The sequence below is a fragment of the Melitaea cinxia genome, chromosome Z, assembly GCF_905220565.1.
Source record: "Melitaea cinxia chromosome Z, ilMelCinx1.1, whole genome shotgun sequence".
Lineage (NCBI taxonomy): Eukaryota > Metazoa > Arthropoda > Insecta > Lepidoptera > Nymphalidae > Melitaea > Melitaea cinxia.
The window spans coordinates 6,280,640-6,302,797 of NC_059424.1; the positions used below are offsets into that span (position 1 = coordinate 6,280,640).

The 22,158-nt window shown below is 37.5% G+C and overlaps 1 protein-coding gene across 1 annotated transcript in view; it reads left to right on the top strand.

The window, feature by feature from the left end:
• The window catches only part of LOC123668531 (E3 ubiquitin-protein ligase MYCBP2), a 95,426-nt gene that overhangs the window by 65,495 nt on the left and 7,773 nt on the right, over nucleotides 1–22,158 (top strand). Inside the window, exons 35-65 of the mRNA XM_045602266.1 lie at nucleotides 209–437; nucleotides 2,007–2,147; nucleotides 2,470–2,688; nucleotides 3,545–3,739; nucleotides 4,591–4,740; nucleotides 5,721–5,811; nucleotides 5,862–5,980; nucleotides 6,529–6,620; nucleotides 6,735–6,822; nucleotides 7,094–7,213; nucleotides 8,379–8,553; nucleotides 8,896–9,042; nucleotides 9,202–9,332; nucleotides 9,441–9,565; nucleotides 9,645–9,745; nucleotides 10,010–10,198; nucleotides 11,871–12,065; nucleotides 12,469–12,656; nucleotides 12,856–13,003; nucleotides 13,255–13,493; nucleotides 13,718–13,849; nucleotides 15,908–16,131; nucleotides 16,328–16,415; nucleotides 16,871–17,104; nucleotides 17,470–17,584; nucleotides 18,257–18,441; nucleotides 18,629–18,781; nucleotides 19,776–19,946; nucleotides 20,595–20,708; nucleotides 21,376–21,461; nucleotides 21,559–21,766. Of these exons, the coding sequence (XP_045458222.1) occupies nucleotides 209–437; nucleotides 2,007–2,147; nucleotides 2,470–2,688; nucleotides 3,545–3,739; nucleotides 4,591–4,740; nucleotides 5,721–5,811; nucleotides 5,862–5,980; nucleotides 6,529–6,620; nucleotides 6,735–6,822; nucleotides 7,094–7,213; nucleotides 8,379–8,553; nucleotides 8,896–9,042; nucleotides 9,202–9,332; nucleotides 9,441–9,565; nucleotides 9,645–9,745; nucleotides 10,010–10,198; nucleotides 11,871–12,065; nucleotides 12,469–12,656; nucleotides 12,856–13,003; nucleotides 13,255–13,493; nucleotides 13,718–13,849; nucleotides 15,908–16,131; nucleotides 16,328–16,415; nucleotides 16,871–17,104; nucleotides 17,470–17,584; nucleotides 18,257–18,441; nucleotides 18,629–18,781; nucleotides 19,776–19,946; nucleotides 20,595–20,708; nucleotides 21,376–21,461; nucleotides 21,559–21,766 (4,792 nt within the window). The remainder of the gene's footprint in view (nucleotides 1–208; nucleotides 438–2,006; nucleotides 2,148–2,469; nucleotides 2,689–3,544; nucleotides 3,740–4,590; nucleotides 4,741–5,720; nucleotides 5,812–5,861; nucleotides 5,981–6,528; nucleotides 6,621–6,734; nucleotides 6,823–7,093; nucleotides 7,214–8,378; nucleotides 8,554–8,895; nucleotides 9,043–9,201; nucleotides 9,333–9,440; nucleotides 9,566–9,644; nucleotides 9,746–10,009; nucleotides 10,199–11,870; nucleotides 12,066–12,468; nucleotides 12,657–12,855; nucleotides 13,004–13,254; nucleotides 13,494–13,717; nucleotides 13,850–15,907; nucleotides 16,132–16,327; nucleotides 16,416–16,870; nucleotides 17,105–17,469; nucleotides 17,585–18,256; nucleotides 18,442–18,628; nucleotides 18,782–19,775; nucleotides 19,947–20,594; nucleotides 20,709–21,375; nucleotides 21,462–21,558; nucleotides 21,767–22,158) is intronic.

Sequence of the window (22,158 nt, forward strand, 5' to 3'; positions counted from 1 at the left end):
GGACAAGTTACTAGTTGCGACCAGGTTTCAAGTTATTCGTATATGTGTAATTGGGAATACAGTTAATAAAATTTGTATATTGTGTTTATAGTACTGAGAAAATATGCGTACTTGTATCTAAAATATACAAAAATAGTGAAAAGTTTAAATATGTTCAAATCGTTACATAAACAATCAAGAAATAATTATAATTATTTTTATTATACAGGAACATATCGACTGAGCGGCAGTTCCTGTCAGATTTCGTAGCCGGAGCTGAGAGCACGGCGGGTGGACGGCTGGCTCAGTGGCTCGCACCAGGCCCGCGTGTGGAGCCGTCGCGGTGTGAGCTGAAAGCGCCCCTTGTACCCGCTCGGCCGGCTGTTCGAATGAATCTACCGATAATCATCAGAGACCAGTACGGAGATATTGTCTGTTCTCCGGCCCTCAAAGTAGAGGTATGCTCTATAATCAACGTAAAGTTAAATAGCTATCTAAAAGGTGTCTAAATTGACTATTAGCACATTAAAGTATTTAACATCCAACGACCTTGCTGCACACGAGTACAATACCGACCGATGTAACGTTTCTCGACGAGGACGAGATGAAATATCTTAAAAAGTTTCTTCCGACGAATATTTAATGAATTGTATAATCATGTTTTAAAATGAAACAAATGCCAAATAACTTATTTATGTTTAGTTTTGCTTCAATTAGTCTTATCCGAAAAAACACCTCTCACAGTCTCTACTACAGATTGTTCGACGAAGCTTTTCAAGGCTAGTGCAGTGGAGTAGCTTGGGTTATTGCCTCCCGGGGCACTTCGAAAATTTGCCGACCCATCCTTAATTTTTTTTACAATTTTTTCCTGGGCTTTATATATATACTAGCTTACCTAGCAAAAGTTATTTTGCCATATATTTTATTAACCTCCTTAAAACCCTCCCCCTCCTTGTAACTTAGGGATATGAAAAATAGATTTTGGCTGATTTTTAAACCTACCAGATATGCACACAAAATTTCATAAAAATTGGTCCAGCCGTTTCGGAGGAATATGGTAACTAAAATATATAGCTGACCCAGCCACGCGTTGCTGTGGCACATTAATTATAATTTATTAAAATATATGTAAATTCTATATTCAAACGCTCCATCTAAAATCTAGAAATAGAAATACGGTGCCATCTACCGGATAACTGTACAACTTAGATGCCAAACCGCCATCTATTAGGCTTTTATAGAAGTAATCGATAAATACAAACTAAAGTCGTATAATAAACACTTAATTTGCAATTACAAATATTGAGGTCAATAATTAAGAAAAAAAAAACCCTGTCTCCCAAGATGGACAAAATTACAGATGCTTACAAATTTTGATAAAAATTAGTTCAGGAGTTTCGGAGTTTATCGCTATCATACATCGTGACACGCTGATCTGTAGGTAGGATTTAAACTTTTTATTAATTGAAAAAACTGTGGTGATTTTGCCGCTCCTATCGTGTACCACGCTACGCCGCTGGGCTAGTGGAAGGAGCTAGATCGGTAAATCGGAAGATCTAATCTGTCGTTCTAGTTCGTTTGAAAATACCAGTTTATTTATTAATAAAATACGGTGATTCTTTGAATAAGACTTAGATCTAGAAAACAGTATTTAAAAAAAATGAGATAAATGCTTAGTATACAATTTGACAATTAATTTAAAATTATAAAAGAAAAAATCTTTTATATAATACCTTTATATTTTTTCCTCTGAAATGGAAACTTTTTGTCGGCATGTGTTACATTAATGTGCTAGCAAATATACAATTAGAAGAATAATTGTTTATCGCTGTAAGATAGATAATATTCTCCATATAATATGTATACCTACGAGTATAGTATATAATATGTATCCAATCATTTACTTGAAGAGTTAGAGTATTTCCTACTTAGCATTTCTTTTATACATACGATGTTGAAATAAAATTGGATTATAATAAAATACTATTGAATGAAGATTTTAATGACAATTTCCATTATTTTGTAAGGTGGTCGTTCAAAGGTTAGAAGACAGTATTCTGCGCACTAATCAAGCTGCGGTGTCCGAACGTCCCGGCAGCTTGTCCGACGTGCCGTACCAACCAACCGTGCGAGACACTATGTGGTTTCATGCTATAACGATGATGAAGGTAAGATCATAGTTTCATGGGTTCACATTTATGTTTATAATATAACATAACAATACACTTTATTGTAAGTACACCAAAACAGAAATAATACATATCAGATGGTGGAGGAAGAGGTGGTGGTGAGAAACAGGGTGTGAAGTTGCTCATCCATCATTGAAAAGGGAGGATCCTCCGTCCAGACGGGTGTTGTGTCTGGTGGGCTACTGCCCCGACGGTCGTTGTCGGGTTCTTGTATATATTTTGAATCCGTAAAGAAAGATTTCGAAGAATCCGTAAAGAAAGTTGTGTTTATAATATTAATCAAATTAAATAAATTTTGCAGCCATATCAAAACTATTCGTTCGAAGAGTTGCGTTTCGCGAGCGGCGCGTGGGGCGGCGCGAGTACAGTTATAGAGGGCCTGGGCGGGGGCGGCCGCGTACCCGCCGAGCGGATCGTCGTCGACGGACAGCGCGATGGCTCTTACGTCGCAGTGTGGGTGCCACGCGCACCGGGAAACTACCTCTTTCGATGTACTTTGGATGATCATCCAACGTCACAGGTTTGACGATTCACAATAAACGTAATAGATGTATGACATGTTTTACATTTTACATTGTTTGCTATCGTTATATTATATTTTTAATCTACCGAATGTTCTCTTGATCCGGAATGCAATTTTAGCTTACTATGGCACGTACCTCAACATGTTTATTTTCTGGTTTGCCGGTAAATTTATAAATAAACGATTGTAAAAGTGGGACAGTGGTATTTCTTAGAGTTCTTGAGAAAATTTTCCACTCTAAAATCAGTAAAAACTCACATAGAGCCAACTTCAAGGCCTTAAATCATCTGTGAGTTTTGAATCGACGACAATGCGAACTGCACAACGATGAATGGAATAAAAGCGTTGGATTTGGTACGCGAGGACATTTGCCTAAAGATGCGTGCAGTGGGCCGTGCCACACGTGAATTGTAAAATGCTAAGTACCGTACCAGTATCCTGAACAGGCTTAGGATCTTAGTCACCCAAGTGACTACGTATTTGGATCTCGTTCGCTATGTCAATTCCCGCTTCGGATGGGATATTTGTTCAATATTTTTCTCTGATTTGGATGTCTGTCCTCGTGGGTCTTCCCACCGTACCTCGGAAAGCACGCTAAGTTGTCGGTCATTGGTGATATCAAATACACCTGCTATCGATCGTTACTCAAAGTAGGAAATATATCTGCAACTTCTTACTACACCACTGGGTAGCATGGTAGAATAATCTCTGATCCTTCTTCTGCGTGGAGAAAGAGGTTTTTGCCCAGCAGTGGGATTTTCGGGCCGAATCGTTAGTATGTCAACCCCAAGGTTCCTTATACTCTTGGTGTCCTTGGAGCCCTCTAAATAGTCGTGTGTGGTTTCGATTTTAGGATTTAAAAGTGGAGGTGGCAGAGTGCGACGGCGATGATCAGCCGACAGATCGCTGGCTGGGCGCAGCCTCACACCGCCTGCGCCGGTTCGCGTTGCTCGACAGTGCAGGCCTGCGCGTGCGCACCGGGCCTAGTTTACAGGCCGAAGAGCTGGGCCGCGTGCCGGCCGGGGCCTACGTCGCCATCGTCGAGGAGGTGATGTGACATCGTTGACTATATTTATTGTTTTAAGAATAGATGTTTATACAAATGTATCCCTCTATCCATTTAGTGTACGTTCTTATATGTTCCTACTTAACTATACACGTATTAATGTAGTTAATGTGTGTGCCTATATCTAGATGTTATTAAAAGATTTTGTATTAATGAAGCTTGTACTTTAGAAAAATAAAACGAATAAAGGTCTATCTTTTTTAATAATAATAAATATAAAGATAAAATAAATATAAGATTTTCGTCTACATCCCCGTTGATCGCAAAAACACTCTTTCTAAAACTGAAACAGTTTTTAAAACAACCAAATATAGAGAAATTCTGAAAAACACCTGTTTAATCACATAGAGCGAGGTAAAAATTAAAATATTTTGTTAAGATATAACATGCGGGCATAATCTTCGAATTCCGATGTGTGATATTTTTTACCAATTTTCTGAGTACTGTATAGGCTTTATTTGTAAAGATTTTTTAATGTAAACTTTTAAATTTTTACACGAATATTTATATCATACTAGCTGACCCCGCAAACGTTGCTTTGCCATATATGTTATTAACCCGCTTAATCCTTCCTTAAATCCTTATAACTTAGGGGTATGAAAAATAGATGTTGGCCGATTCTCAGACCTACCCGATATGCCCACAAAATTTTATTAAAATCGGTCGAGCCGTTTCGGAGGAGTTCAATGTTTAACACCATGAAACGAGAATTTTATATATTAGGGAAGATAAACATTTTTAAAAATTTATTTTTTATTATTTTATTTTTCAAAAATCAGCTAGACATGTCGCAAAAATGTGTCTTGTTTATTAAAATAATGTTTGTAATGTAGGTGGCAAATAAAGACGGTACATGGGTTCGGCTAAGCCACGAGACAACACAGACGTACGTTGAGGGCTGTTTGAGCGTGGCTTGGTGTCTGCAGTATAACAGCCATCTCGACCGCACGCTGCTTGTGCCCATTGAAGATGAAGAGGCACAGGTTTGAGGAGCTATTTATATAGTTATATATTGCTAGTTTTGTTACGTTTGTAGATTACCTTATTAGTCTTATAATTTAGTTCAAAATTTAAAAAGTAGTGGTTTTGATTATAATCAAAACCGCTAGGTTTAGGTTAGGTATCAGTACACTTACTAGTACGGTGACATAAAAAAAATAATTTATTTTGATAACTGTCACCGTGTTTGCCAATTAATGATTTTATTTATTTTCTTTTAATGTTTTCTATACTTTGGCGTATAATATTATAACTCTCATGACTAAAATAGCAACAGTTTCTATGGCTTAAGAAAAAGTTATTATATTAATATTTGGGTTGAATAAAACATATTTTCGTAACATGGTCCGAAATGGCTTGAAACCGGACTGCGACCGGATATCCGTTTAATTTGTACTATCTTTCGATAAATTTGGACCGGTATTTTTCTATTACTATTTATTTCCTAAACAGTGTAACTAATCCAACGTATACCATATTTTTGATGTATTATTTCTATGCTTATTTTTTTTCAGTAGGTCTAATAATATTTTAGAAAAGGTTAGGTAGGTTAGTTTGAAATAGTTCAGTAGTAAAATTATATATATTTTTTAATGTAATCAGATAGGCAAACAGCGTACGGCTCACTGGATAGTAAACGATTACCGCAGCTTATAGCCGTCTGCAATACCAGAAGCACAGCAAGCGCGTTACCGACCTCATCCCCAGTTTCCCCCAGGATCTCTGGTCACCTTACTCACCAACAGGAACGCAACACTGCTTTAAAACAGTGTTATTTAGCTGTGATCTTCTGTAAAGTCTACCGTAGTCGGGTTACTCCATATTTTGAGCAGGAAATTTCATGCTGTGCCCGACCTCAGTAACATGTTATTTCGCTTTTGTGAGGATATCATGAGATATATGTATGTTAAGGATCAACTACAAACAAGTTGTTATTCTTTAGTAAACAAAAAATTGTGTTCAGGACGAATATGCAGTGAATTATGAAGTACTGAATGAAGCCAGAGCTGTACTTCCGTTATGGCAAGATGATGAACCTAACGCACCAAGCAGTGGTAAGTAAAGAGTAAAACTAAGTCTCACAAACTTGCTATTATTGATACAGTAATCCGACCAAATAAGATGACTCTTGAGTTGATACATAATGTTATTTGTGTAGTTACAGACCTGAGCTCTGAAGATCAACGTTTTCCTTTCTCAATACAATGTGATCTTGCTAACGAGGTAAGTTAATGAGCTTTAAATTATTTATAATATTATCTCAATAATAAACTCTAGAAAAGTTGTATAATTTAAATGGTGTGAGAGAAAAATCTTTGGTTACAGTTGTAACCAAAGATTTCAGAAGAGCCATTTTTAAGTTGAATAGTAATGTGAAATTATGTAAACTAAATTGAAGAAAATACACAGAAAATAAATCATACTTATTATTTATGTAACATATTTTTGATTATTGCTTAATATTATTGCCTTTTTTTTAAAAAAGTTGTGATTTTAAATATGCTACCAATATATTATAAATGGAGACAAAGGATAATCTTTGTCGTTTTCACTTTTTCCCACATTCATATTCATATTCCACATGATAGTAATCATTAAATGTACAACAATCAATCAAAAACACATTTTAAAAAAAGTAACTTAACGCCTTTATTTCTTCCTGCCCTTCATGTGTAAGCTGAACTGTACAGTAAACAGCCGAAAAACGTGTCATTTACGTATGCATTACGTTTGTGTAAAAATATAAATATACCCCTCGTATTCTGTTACAGAGCGACGGAAGCACCAGCCCTTATATGTTTGGAGAACCGAGCAAGCGTGGACGACTTCTGCGTAATCAATCAACTTCCATGCCTACTCCAAGGTATAATTTTTTTGTTCGTAGTGTTGCAACTTACCCATCTATAATTAGTTTTACTTCCTTCCTTTCCTTTTATAATTTTTACATAACTTATTTTATACGTTTCTTATGCTGCAGACGTATGCCGCGCCGCAACAACGGTAACAGCGGGGAGTGGTGGCCCATGAAGCACTGCTCCAGTGACAACGTTGCCGCGCTTCAAGAGGTATTAGTTTATATCTACGTACATGCATGTTTTAATGTGACAAATAAATGTAAAAGAAAACATATTAAACGAAGTAGCATTTTATGACTAGCTTCGAAAAGTCGTCACGATGTAAGTCAGATCAAAAACTACTAGACCGACCGTGAATGTCATTTACATCTCCTTTATTTTTCAGGATAAGTGTACGAAAGAAAAATAGCTTCAATAAACGATACATTAGAAGCTGTTTTATTTTTTCGTTAAATGTCTCTTGTTATTAAACACGCTTTAGACCGATATTCTGGAGAAAAAGGAAGGAACCCCAGCAGGCCGCGTGGCGCAGACCGGCACGCAAACCTCACCTGACAGCGTCGTCGAGGATGTCGTTAATGCTCACTATGACACGCCGAAGGTTCCTTTTATCTATTATTTTAGTTATTCTGCCTACCTTTAAGTTTTCTTGATGCACTTCATATCTATCTTTCTTATAATATTCTCCTCCCTTTATTATTTAGGATAGGCTAAGCTGAAAAACACAAATTACGAATGTATGTGTGTGTGTTAGTTTATATAGTAATAAATCCTATTTTTTAAATTCATCTTGCACGTAGCGTCAGACATCGCGTGAAAACTACTGAACCAATTTTGAATTCCTGACGCTTAAATAAGCAAAAAGTGTCTATATAATTTTCCAGTACACATCTATCGTTTGGTTATAAAAACTATAATATATGTTTACTTTTTTATTATTTATTTTTTTTATTCATTTCACAAGCTTCTGCAATAAATAAAAAAATAAGTTAAATCTGCAATTGCGATTGTTTTTATACTGTGATAAAATAATAAATTTAAACATTTTGTTTATTAGTATCTTTAAAAAAAAATACTATATTCATTCTGTATTTTGCGATAGTTTAGTGTGAATAGTTGACTAGATTTTCATGGTATGTCTAGGGAATCTAAAAAAAAAATTGCATGCTATCACACATTACAAGTTCATTAGAATTTTATTATATAATATTGAATATTAAAAAAAAAAAATCCCACATTTTTTAATACATAGACAATACTCGTAACATTTCGTCGTTTTATGTAAATGCACTGTTTCAATGATGTAGTGATAATAATTTGAAAATTCCTGAATTATTATTTTTCTTTATTCAGTCGGAAATAAATAGACTTGTTAGTGGTATTATTAGATAATATATGCGATGTCTGTTTAAATTTAGAGACTGGACTAGACATTTGTTTTATTTTGTTTTATCTAAAATGTAGTTATTATAAGTAAAATACGTATCTATCACTATTTATTTTGGCTTGTATTTTTTTTTTCAATTTAGTATCGTAGAGATATATTTTTAATTTTTTTACCATCATCGATCTGGCGATTCTTGGTATTTCCATCGAAATCAAGGGCGTTTCTTAATTTACTTTCCTCCAGTAGCGTTTCATGGTGTCGAATGAAAGGTAAGGCGAGCTGCAGACAACGGCGGCGGACGTGTGGACAGACACGAGTAGCGAACGTTCTGCTATCAGTAACGCTGTGTAATATTTTCGATGTTTCCAACTTTGTCTAGGACTGGAACCCGAAGCGGCTGTCGTGGGAGCGCTTCGTGCGGCCGTCGCGCAGCCGCCGCAGCGCGTCCCCGCCCGCGCCGCCCGCGCGCCCCTGCCCGCCGCGCAAGCTCGCGCTCAGCCCCGCTCAGGCGGAGTGCGTGCGCGCTATCTTCGCCGCGCTCCTTTGGCACGAAGGTGACGTAAACGAACTTTCAAACCGTTTTATATGTAGTATAGTTATTTATTCTCTGAGTTTCGTGTCAATAAATTCGATTTTGTTTTTATTGTCGGTCGTATCTTGTAATATTGTTGTAATGATGTTTTATTTTATTCTACAGAAACTTGATAAATATACAGTAATATAATACAACAAAGACTTTTTTGTATTCGAGCTTGACTATATCCTAATGCAATACATGTGCAATTATTTTCTTACTTTCTCGTTAATCAAGATATTATAATCAATTTTTAAAGTTAAAAAATTGTGTTTTAAATAGTACAAATTGTATCTACTATTATAATAACTACTTTAAACAGGTATAGTGCACGATGCGATAGCCTGCGCTGCGTTTTTGAAGTTCCATCCGCAGTTGCCAAAAGCGGGCGCACGCGTAGTGACGCGACCGTCCCACGACGCGCCTCCGTCGAGGCCTCAGCGACACTCCGTCGAAGTGTCCAATGCAGGTATGTATGTTCATGTGAATACTAATGCGTACAATTGTTATTTTAACGTAAGTGTTACAAAATAAATATTGAATAATTATACAAAATATAATAATGATACAAGATGTGTTATTTCATGAATTGGTTTTATTTAATTTGTGCGTAAATTATGTATTACAGGACAATATTTAAACATAAATCCGTCCACACTTGAAACTTTGACGCGCTCCGGCATCGAGGCGAATACGAGTCGAGCACACATTTCCGATATAGACGTGCCCATCCGCGAAGAAGAAGCTGGTGCCTCGACAGCTCCTGATCCAGGTAATTATAGGAAATATATTTCTATATTCTTTACAAATTTGTTAGTGTATTGTTATTTTGTTCTGTTCCGTGAAATAATATAGTCACAATAAAAGGGAAATGAATTTTATATTTCATCAGGTCCGTCCGTGGTAAATGTCTTACCTCCGGCTTTGCGTGCGCTCGTCGCCGTCTGGGATGCGTTAAATGACGCCGATCAATTGAATGCTGCGACTGATAAGTAAGGATTTCTATCAATACATCACCTACGTAAATTTGTTTTTACACCAGCATATGGTATAATTTCAATTTTCTTACAGGAATAAAAAAGAGAATTCTGAGAAAAACGAAAATGAAGAATCAAAATTGAGCCTGATGCGTAAAAAGAGAGACTATAAATATGGTAGAGCACCGCTTATGGGTAAATTCGCTAAGGCACTTTCATTCGATTACCATTAACATTCCATTATCTTTGTCTATTTGTTATAAAGAAAATGCACATAGCAAACGCTAATTTGTTAATTTTACGACATACTACCAAAAAAAAGTAGATCGTGAAATTTTCGCATCATTCCATGTAGTTATTTTTTTTAGACTGCTATGTCCAATACTATTAACAATGAACATAAATAAATAAGTATATATATATAAGGTAAATGGTAAAGTGAGATAATTCGCGTCGTAGTTCGTTGCGAGTTGTGCGGGGGCGGAAGCGTCCCCCCTCCGCTGGCGGCGCACATGCGCCACATGCACCCCGGCTGCCGCGCGCCCACCATCCGCGGCTACGACCGCTCCGGCCAGTACAAGCAGGCGGACTCGCTAGTGATGCCCAACAACGACGCGCCCGTCTCCGAGTGCGGACAACTCTCTCAAGGTATCTTATTGTTAATGGGTGATACATTGAAATTGGCGTTTTATCGCACTGGCTGATTTAATCTTAATGGTGTAGTTATGAACCAAAAAGACGAATTTATTTCATATTTATGTCAATGAGACAAACAAATCATTTCTCGCATCTACTTTCCAGCAAGTGAATCAACGAAAGTCTATACTCGTATAATGAGGAAAGTCTATATAGTGGGGAAAGTGAATAATAGTGGTACATACTTTGATAGATTAAAATACAATCTAATATATAAAATTCTCGTGTCATGGTGTTAAACATTGAACTCCTCCGAAACGGCTCGACCGATTTTAATAAAATTTTGTGGGCATATCGGGTAGGTCTGAGAATCGGCCAACATCTATTTTTCATACCCCTAAGTTATAGGGGGGGGGGATTAAGCGGGTTAATAACATATATAGTAAAGAAACGTTTGCGGGGTCAACTAGTTTTTATATATTTTTTTCAGATCACACTCAATATAAAGTAAGGTTTTGTAAGGACTTTCAAATTTTTGTTTCATACTATTCTTTGTTCTCACCGAGCTTGACCAAAAGTTTCAGGCAAAAACATTGTAATAATTTACTAAATGTGAAACATTTTTTGAAACTTTTGTAATAATTATTCACAGCAAAAAAAAGCTGTTATTCCAAAAAATATAAACATTTTAGCAGCAGCTTCTTATATATATAAGAAGTGGCGAATTAATAACACAAAAAACTGAACGATATATTTATTATACGTGCGAGTATTTCAACCGAGTGTCTAATTATAACTGTGCAACTACATAATATGAAATGTGCTGACGGCACGACATTAATTGAAAATACATAAAAAATCTGTTTTAGTCACTTAATAAAAAGATTGCATTATTTTCAAGAACAAGTTAATAATAAATGTTAGCCATATTCATTGTTATATTGGATACATAACATACAATTTAAAAGACCGGTTGAATTTTGTTAAAATTGATTTTGTAATTAGATAGCAAGTTTGGTTCCGTTTTTGATGTTATAATAATTATATATCAGAAAGTCTTGATTTTATTTTCTATTGACTATTATGATTTAATCTAATACTGTCAATATTTTAGCCATTGTGTATAATTTTCTCATCATCACTTTATCATCATCACTGTAGTCTATCGCAGTCTACTGCTAGACATAGGCCTCCACAAGTTCGCACCAAAAATGGCGTGATCTCATGTGTGTCTCCATAGTCACCACGCTGGGCAGGCGGGTTGGTGACCGCAGGGCTGGCTTTGTCGCACCGAAGACGCTGCTGCCCGTATTCGGCCTGTGTATTTTAAAGCTAGCAGTGGGATGGTTATCCCGTCATCGGGTTAGGTTCCAAATTGGTAGTGGAACTGTGTTATCCCTTAGTCGCCTCTTACGACACCCACGGGAAGAGAGGGATGGCAATATTCTTTACTGCCGTAGCCACACAGCTCACATAATTTTCTCACAATATATAAAACTATTTTTGTCATGAAATTATGTATTATATATAATATTTATGTTTTTATTCAGTCGAAATCATTACCCTAATTTTTCTTTAATATCTTTCTCTTTACTTATCTTTTTATTTTATTTTTATTTGTTTATTTCGAAACTCGCAACCCGCACAGACCTTATCGGTGTGAAAATTCGAGCTACGTTGGTAGCGTACCAACTGTGGTACATATACTGCGAGAAGTGCCGCGAGCGCGCGCTGAAGGCCATCGCGCGGCAGCGAAGCCGGGCGGGCGCGGACGAGCCGCGGCCCGCGTGCGTGGAGCGCGCGCAGCCCGACCTCGATCACCACGCCATGCGCGACAACGCCACCTTCCTGCTCGACCTGGCCCCGCTCATCAATTCCGGTTCGCTTTCTATTTCCATTTCCATTACGCACTAAACTTATCTGCAGCTGCCTATATAATGAAGGTAGAAATATATAGATTCTATCAGGCCATGCATTAGTATCCACTAAGCATTTTGCGATATCTTCGGAATTTTTCGAAGCTCAACAAGTCTCTTTATGATGTTTTATTTCAACATCGAATACGATATGAATTTACTGTCTTAATTTACTTCTTAATATACTTCCTATTACTTGTTTTTAATGACAAAAAACAACTGTGGTCCACGTGATCCATTAACTCGGCCACATAGGTTTTAAATTATTATTTTTTTTTTTGCGAAGCATTTCGAAAGTATAGTAATTTATATTTTATAAATTAATGAGCTACTTAATATCTATGTTATATATATCTATGTTACCAGAATCTACAAATAGTTCCGGTTGGCACGAAGTAGGTGGCCGCAGTCCACCTACACCACCCGGTAGCGTGTGGCAGCCTGCACCACCTTTCCAGTGCCTATCGGCTCTGGGCGCTGCACCTAAGAACACTGCTCCCGTACCCGATACAGCAAGATATCATTCCCTTGGGAGGCCGTTACCGGCAACTTTGGTAAACTCATATAAAACTTATTAAATTAACATGTTTTGATTTTTAGTGTAAGTTTTTATTTGCGTCTTGAACTAGGTGCATGAATAAAATACAGATTGAAAACGTACTTACCGAACGCATTTTCATATTATTGAGTCTACAAAAAGTTTTACGTGAATGGTTAGTCTACTAAGTAAATCTGCTGGTAAAATAGGATGAGATACCATCAACATCGGGAACGTCGAGCGGTCAATGGGCCCGGGTGCCGCGCTCCGTGTCGATGGGGCAAGCGGGTGGACGAGACCTCGCGAACGCGGCGCGCCCGCCGCAGGACAACGTCGAACCAGTTTCTCAGGAGACACTTTCTGGTAACTCAGTTACTTTTAGTCCCCTTTTCTTTGCGACTGCCACTAATACGCTGTATTCTACTACAGTATATCTCGTCTGGATACTTATTTTATACATTAAAATCTTACAGCATTAACACTATTTTTGACATCTCGTCTTGGATTTGAAATGTGTTTTTAATTGAGAAAAATAGTTAGTAAAGCTGTCATCTTAATAATAAAGTTCATGGTTATACAGAAAACAATTATTTTCACAAGTGAATGTTCCTCAGGTATCGGCTCATCTCTGTTAGCTCAACCAAGCGCGGCTCTACAGAAATTAGTGGGTGGAGCCGAATGGCAAAGTGATGGCTGTGCAGTTTCTGCCTTTGAGCCGCCTCAAGTTGACATTGATATGATCATGCGCAGTCCAGTACTCAGTTTTATTCTTGCAAAGCGCGATCTGCCGTCTTGTAGGCAGAAGATCGATGCTGCTGTTCGGATAAATACAATCAGACAGTATGCTTTCGAAGTAAGTATATATATATATATATATATATATAAAAAAGACTTGATGTCTTTTAAAACGTGAAAATATGAAACAGTCGTATTTGTGTGCCATATGCCAAAGTGTAACACAACTTAAAAATTATTGTTTCAAATATATAATAAATTAGTATCTTGTGCTAAGAGATAAACTATTTAAAATGTTACTCCTTGCTGTAAATTTTATGAACAAAAAAAAAATCTTTTTAGGCATTAAACTGGCTGCTTCGCTCGACTTCTCAACCGACGAGTGTACACGACGTCATGTGGTGGTTTTGCGATGCGCTCGACAAGTTTGCTCGCATTGTTCCTCCTCCACTTTCTTATGAAGACAACAAAGAGGTTAGGGGGTTTATATGACAATTAACTTTTAAAAAAGCCTCTTTTAGTTTATTATGATTTATTATTTTAACTATCATTACATGTATAAAACAAAGTCGCTTCCCCCTGTCTATATGCTTAGATCTTCTATAAACTGTACAACGGATTTTGATGAGGTTTTCTTTAGTAAATAGAGTGATTCCAGAGAAATGTTTATATGTATAATATGGATAAAATAGAGTGGAACACTGTTAGGTTTTGCAACCGTGTGAAGCCAGAACGGGTCGCTAGTAAATTATATTATGAGAATTGAAAAATATTAAGCCAATTCAATCGTTCTAAAATCAAAATCAAAATCAAAAACAGATTTATTCAAATAGGTTCCAAGAGCACTTTCGAATCGTCATTTTACAAATTAAAACTCTAAAAATCAATTATTATATTTGTAGAATAAAGCTACCACCGATTCGGAATGTAGATTCTGCAGAGAAGAATCTGCAAAAAACTACGCAGTTACTCTTTTGAAATATAATATATAAACTGTGTTTTAGTACAAAATTAGTAACCTGTTGCATAAAATACAGCGTCACTAAGTCCACACATCTTTATCAACTATGTAATTTTGCACCGAGTAATAAGCTTTATCTATTATTTTTTTTGAAATAAAACTTTAAATGTATGTTGAGACAATTCCAAAATAGTTTGTGGGATTTTATTATACATGCGAATAGCATGACCCAGAAAGGAAACGTTTACTTTGCGCAGTCGGAAACTTGGAGTTACAATTTTTTAATTTCTTCTCGTGTTTACAATGCGATTATTACTATTTATTTCAAAACAATGAATATTTTGGTGAATATACATAATATTGTTATAAATATATTGCGACGCAATTGTTAATATGTCTCCCTTTTGGAAGACATCCCGTGGTGAGACTCGAGCGCCAAGATCTTAATGCCGCGAATAGTCCTTTTTTGCAAGATGAATATAGTCTCAATATCTGCAGCATTACTCCACAGTAACAGGCCGTAAGACATAACACTATGGAAATAGCTAAAATATATTAAGCGTGCAGTTGCAACGTCGGTCAGTGGTCGTACTTTTCTAACTGCGAATGCTGCGAAGCTGAGTCTACGATTCAAGGATGACAAATGGGAATTCCACTGAAGTTTTGAGTCCAAATGTATCCCTAAGAAAACTGTAGTATCATTGACAATAAGCCTCTCGTTATCTCTATAATATAAAAATGAGTCGCTGAATGTGTTGCTAAGCGCAAAACTCGAGAACGGTTGGACCGATTTCGCTAATTCTTTTTTTTTAAATATTCCTTGAAGTACGAGGATGGTTCTTACGGAGAGAAAAATTCTAAAAAAAAAAAATTAAAATTTCCTGAAAAAGTCTAAAAACAACACTTTTGTATACTCCCATACAAAAGATTTGTGATAATACTTAAAAGTCAATTTGAGCTTTAATACCATACGATAAAGTTTGTGTTAGGCGATACGAAGTTCGCCGGGTCAACTAGTTTATTATAAAATTATAATTTGGATGCTTAACATTAGGTAACGAAAAAACAATGCAATTGGTTTTTTGGCGTTCAAAACCAAGTTATTTATTTGAAACCAATCTTGAATTCGCGACAAAGAAGTGTTCACGTCATCATAATTTACTTTTTTCCTATCAACTTTAAATATTAGAGAAATATCATCTGCAAATAGCACTATATCACAAATGTATTTAACATAAAATGGCAGATCATTTATATAAATTAAAAAAAGAAATGGACCCAGAATCAACCCCCGTGGAACGCCCATTTTAGCACAGATCCAGAAGACTTCGTTCCGTTATTGATTCGTGTTAAATTATATTAGATACATATGAAGCAATTAGATTAAGAGCTTTACCATTAACGCCGTAATACTCAAGTTTACTTAATAAGATCCCGTGGTCCACGCAATCGAATGCCTTTGATAGGTCACAAAATATACCAACATAAACTTGCCAACGAAGAACACTTATTTTTTACGTGTATATCGAAAAAAAAAATAAGGTATTAATCTATTTCTTTATCCTTAACAGAATACAGGCAACGACTGGAGTCGATGTCCTATTCCGACAGCGTCAACGGCGGCTATCTGTCCCGGTGGGCGAGCGGCGAGGGGCGCGCGCGCTGCCTTCCATTCGTTTCTAGGCTCGGTTAGCGCGCTGGCGCCCTCGCTACCACCCAACAGCGCCGCGGCGCTGCAGGCTGTGCGCTGCTGGGCGCTGCATTACTCGCAGCATGACAGAGCATTTCTGCACCGGTAATGGCTACATATTTGTTAATTTGAGAAAGTGCTGAACTGGAATTATTCTTTATTCTTTTATTGAGTCATTGACATCTTATTTGTTTTTATTTTTATTCTTAACACTTTTATTTAAATAATCGATTTGCTAAATTGTGTGTTTGTAAACTGTTAATGCTGCCGGGATTAGATCACAAGTGTTTAGCGTAATCAGCAAGATCTTGTCACACGCTGAGGACAGCGCGTACGACGAGGGCATGCTCGGTGCTCTCCAAGAGAGCTATCATAGCTACCTTAGCAAGGTATTACATGAGCTCACTCCGTGTACGCAATCGGTGATAGGAACATACATCCAAATTAATGTGCAGATGTGTGTTGTATAAGCCAAATATCTGGTGATATGTCTCAATAGATCGTTTAACTGTACTTGTGTCACGAAGCAATAGTTTTGAGATGCATGTCAGTTGTTAATAAAATAAAAACTGAATATATGTAGGCACTTGTTTTTATTATATAAATTTTAAAAGTACGAAAACGACACAACAGTTTCTTCAGTTCGCAACACTGTAAATGAAACTTAAAGTACACTGAAAAATCAAGCATAATTTATTTAAACCCTTTGAACATAATTATAATGTCCTGTGTAAGTTCTTATTTTGTTAAACCAAGCCTGTGTACCAGGCAATACCGGAGGAGTTCTCCACTATCATTGCAGCCGTAACTAAGTTCAAACATTGTATACATTAACTCCCAACAGCAACAAGATTTTATATGGAGCTGTCCTGACGTGACCGGCTGGTGCGAAGTAAGCGTGTCGTCTCGCACTGGCATGGCCGGCGCTTTGACCGATGGCAGCACTGAGACCTTCTGGGAATCTGGGGACGAAGACCGGAATCGAGCGAAGTGGATACAACTCTTATACGCTGGTCCCTCGCACCAGGACCGACCACACGTTCTCTGCGTACACGTGGACAACACGAGGGATACCATTGTTAGTAAATGTTTTTTTAACTACTATAAACTATTAATATATTCAACAAGCGTAGGGTCCATCTGATTGTAAGCGGTTACCGTAGTTTACGGATGCCTGCTACACCAAGAGTACAACACAGGTCAATATGGCGCATTTCAGGAGCTTTGGCTTACTTTACCTTACCACAGTACCTCAAGTGGAGTTGTATTCACATCTCTACTTGAGCGAAGTATTACTTACTGTAAGAATGTAAGATTGAAGTGCTTCTATCCAGAGGGGGTGCTTCTGATTTTGTGCGAGATATTTTCGGCTGTGTATATATTTTAGATGATATATCACAAGATAATTTGAATTTTAATATTAATAGCATTTTTATTTTTCAGAACAAGACTTTACTAATGTCATTCCTGTATAGCGGTGGATCAAGTGAAATGACTCACATGCAAGATATTGAAGTCGATCCCAAAGCGGCTACGTGGGTCTGCTATACGTTGCCGAGTAAGTAATCGCAGATTGAAAATCTGCGGAATAATCCAAAGTTAAGTCCAAGTCACAACATAAGAGAAATTCTTTTTTGGTTGTGTTCCGCTGCAGTGAATTACAAAAGTTTTTAAAGATGGATTTGTGAATAGATGAATGAATGTTTGTTACTCTTGTGCGCAATTTTACTAAAACTTTCACACGCTTCACGTACGCTTCAGCCTGTAATATCCCACTACTGGGCATAGGCCTCTTTCCCCATGTAGGAGAAGGATCAGAGCTTAATCCACCACGCTGCTCCAATGCGGGTTTGCGGATATATTCCCTACTATGAGTAACGATCGCTATTAGGTGTACATGATAACAACCGGGACCGTCAGCTTAACGTGCTCTCCGAGGCACGGTGGGGAGACCCACAAGGACTGCATAAACACCCAGACAACGGCAAACACTTGTATGGCCAATACAAGTGTTTCTCATGCGGGGATCGAACCCGCAACCGCCAGCGCAACAGGTACAATACATGGCTGTGACCGTTGCGCTAACGCGGCGTCTTAAAACTTTCACGTACGTACATAAGTACCTGAATACTCGAATCAACCCATATACTAATTTTATCTTTTAATACCTAATGTATTGGAAATCATTCGAGTAAAATGGTAAGATATAACTTTTTTATTAATGAAACAGGATCATCAAGTTCATCTGTGCGCCTGCGATGTGAGCTTCGCGGGCCCGAGAACGCGGTGCGTGTGCGACAGTTACGTGTGCTGGGCGCGCCTGTACTGGTTCCCGAACCACAGGCGCCGGCGCACCCTCTCCACACACTAGCTGAAAGAGACACGCTTCGTGTGTTCCGCCTGCTGACGTCACAAGTATGAACTTATTCCCATATCGGTAATACGGGACGGAAAGGTTTGGATGTGTTAGTCTTGTATCTAATGAGTATTAAAAACAAAAACCGTAGATAAAGTCGTAGAACGGTTCTATCATTCTTATTTAAATTATTGTTTTATTACTTAAGTAAACAAATCACTTAACATACATGTGTGGTGCTTGTAGGTATTCGGCAAGCTACTGGAATGGGAGCAAAGTAGCAGTGAATCAGGCGAGGGAACCACAGCTGAAGAGGCCGCAGGCGACGACAGTGACCTGCGCGAACATGTTGTTGGTATCCTCTTTGCCGGACACCAGCTGACTTCTCTACAGCGACAGGTGAAGAAGAATATTTCAGTCTGTCGCAGTTCACTGCTGGACATTGGGACAAGTTCACGCCAAAAATATCGTGAACTCATGTGTGGTGCCCATAGTCATCTCGCTGGGCAGGCGGGTTGGTGACCGCAGGGCTGACTTGTCGCACCGAAGATGTTGCTGCCCGTCTTCGGTCTATGTGTTTCAAAGCCAGTAGTTGGATGGTTATACCGCGATCGGTCTGTTTTTTAAGTTCCAAGGTGGTAGTGGAACTGTGTTATCCCTTAGTCGCCTCTTACGATACCCACGGGAAGAGAGAATGGCTATATTCTTTACTACCTTAGCCACAAACATTTGAAGAAGATTATTTGGTCGCAAGACTTTCTTTCCCGTCTTGACATTAGTGATAGGTTTTATCTTATATATAAAATTCTCGTGTCACAATGTTAGTTACAATAATCCTCCTAAACAGCTGGACCGATTTTTATGAAATTTTATGTGTATATCAGGTAGGTCTGAGAATCGGCCAGCGTCTATTTTTCATACCCCTAAGTTATGGGGGGGGGGGGGGATAATGGGGTTAATAGCATACATGGCAAAACAACTTTTGCGGGGTCAGCTAGTATACTTATAAACCTAATGATATACGTAGTCTTGTTCTAAATATTGTTACAAAGAAAAAATCATTTTTTCAAGTCTGAGAAATACGAGTTAGATGAAAACTTTACTATAAGATTCGCTTTATTATAAGATTTCGCTAATTAGAATGATCGTATGTGGGACGTTATGTAGTTCTACATATGCGCATAGACAAGTGAACATATGTATTTACAAACTACCGAGACAAACTATTTCATATAAATAAATAATAACGTATATATTTCGCTGGTTACCAGTAGGTTCATGTTTCTTCTCAGGGAGTCAAACCACAATACAACACTCAGTCTGTAGCTAAAGTTATATAACGTATCAATAAACCTTCGACCGGAGTTATTGAATTAACAGTTGTATATGTCAGGTGATGTCGCACATCGTGTTCGCGGTCGGCTGCGAGGCGGCGCGCGTGCGCGACGACTGGGAGACGGCGCTGCTGTGCGCGGACGCGGCCGAGCGCGCGCCCGACCAGCCGCCGCGCCCGCCGCTCGTGCACCACCTGCAGGACAACTACTGCTTCGAAATGCTCTCCCTGGTTTGTACTTGACGAAAAGCGGGACTTTAATTGTGTTTTTGCTTTCACATTTTTTTTTAAATATATAGACTAGCGCTTGACTGCGATCTCACCTGATGGCAAGTGAAGATGCAGCCTAAGGTGGTGCGCGCTTGCCTAGAAGATGCCTATTCACTCTTGATTTAAATACTCATTAAAAAGATTAACGATTTAATAAAGTTTTGAATTTCAAGAGTATCTCTTATAAAATGATTATGGTATGTACAATTTAACATATTAATTATTATCAGATACATTTAAAAACTAACCAAGTTATAGCGGTAAAAAACTATCCAAAATATTTTAAGACATTTTTTTCTGTTTATCGTGATAACACTTGATATGACTATCTATACTAATATTATAAAGAGGAATGATTTGTTTTTTTGTTTGTTTGCATTGAATAGGTTCCGAAACTACTAAACCGAATTGAAAAATTCTTTCACTGCTGGGAAGCTACCCTATCCGCGGGTGACGTAGGCTATGTTATATTTTCAAAAAGTTACGAAAAAAATATTTTGATTTTTTTGTTAAATACTCATACGATGCCGTACGTTATATTAACTTTAAATTGTCTTGAAAACTAAATGGAATTAGAATCTGTACTCTAAAATGAAGCGTTATTCGCAGTTGCTGGCACTGAGCGGCAGTGCTGTAGGTCGCGCACATCTCGCTCAAAGCACCGAATTGCTAGCAGACCTGCTGGCGCTGCTACACACGGGCAGTGAGCGAGTGCAGAGACAAGTCAGTATATTGGGTCATTTTCTCTACTTATTACTACCACACTAGGTACTTATATCTACTTATTACTATAGTCTGTTTTTTTTTTTTTTTACGAAACGAGGATTGAGTTTGTCTCTCACACATTTTCGATACTGACAGAATGAGATGGGTCATTGTTACGAGTGGGGCCAACACCTTCTTGTATTGAAATTTAAAGGCTGTCAAAATTATCTGGTTCACTCACTAAACGTGTTATGCGCAGGTAGTCGCTGAGTCGACTAAGTGTCCATGTAACTACAGCGTTTTTGTAAAATGAACTCTATGTTGCTTAAGTGTCATATAACAAAGCAGGCAAAATTTTTGTTTCTCATTTGTTAAAAAAAAAAACAGACTAGTGCTACTACATTTTAATGCCTACTTTGAAATTATTTTTTAATTATAAAAGTTTAAAAAAGTTTTTTATTGAATTTCAATAATGTAGAATATGTTGTCAATGTAATAAAGTAAGGAAGAGTATACTTTGTATATATGGGTCAGCATTTAGCCGTTACCTAATTTTATTAACGAATGCAAGTAATAGTGTTATAATTGAAAACGTGTATGTTTTATATATTTATTTTTCTTTTATTTAGATAGTCATCAATCAATAGGCCTTTTGTAATATTGTTCGTAATAATTATTTGTATAGGTAATATCATTACTACGACGGATGATCGCTGAGGTACCGCCGCAAAAAATGTTAGCTGCTCTTAATTATGGCGGAGATGTGACTAGGTATGTTATGTGGGAACAAACCTGACAATGTATGTTAAATGTATTTGCATAGAACTTATTGGTTTTTTGACTAATAAACAATGTTTAATTAATGCAGAGTCACACTAATAGACCACTTAGTGTGCTACGTCGGCAAGGCTATAACGGTGCAAGTAAAAGTTAAGGGTGGAGGCACTAACAATCCGAGCACAGTCACCTTGGGAAGTAGCGTTACTCCGGCGCCCCCGGCCGCTTGGTTCATGCGCGGAGACACTACTAAGAAGCATGCACATCTTGTTGCCAAGCTACTTACGGACATGGCCGAGGTATGTAACGTCGCAAAACGTAATTAAAGTTTGATAACGTTTTAAGAGATGACGATGACGAGTAATGTGTGAAAGTGCAAGGATATAATATCTTGAAGCAAATGTAATTGTCAATGGAAAATGAATATTAAAGCATTTAATCAAAGTAATATCATACCATATTCGTACTGACCATACAGATGTATGCTGTGGTCGAGGCGTTTTGCTTGTGTATTATGTGTGTTTTTAAACGACTTCCAAAAAAGGAGGAGGTTCTCAATTCGACTGTAATTTTTTTATGTATGTTACTTCAGAACTTTTGACTGGGTGGACCGATTTCGACAATTTTTATTAATCGAAAGTTGGTGTGCGTCATTTGGTCCCATTTAAATTTATTTGAGATCTAACAACTA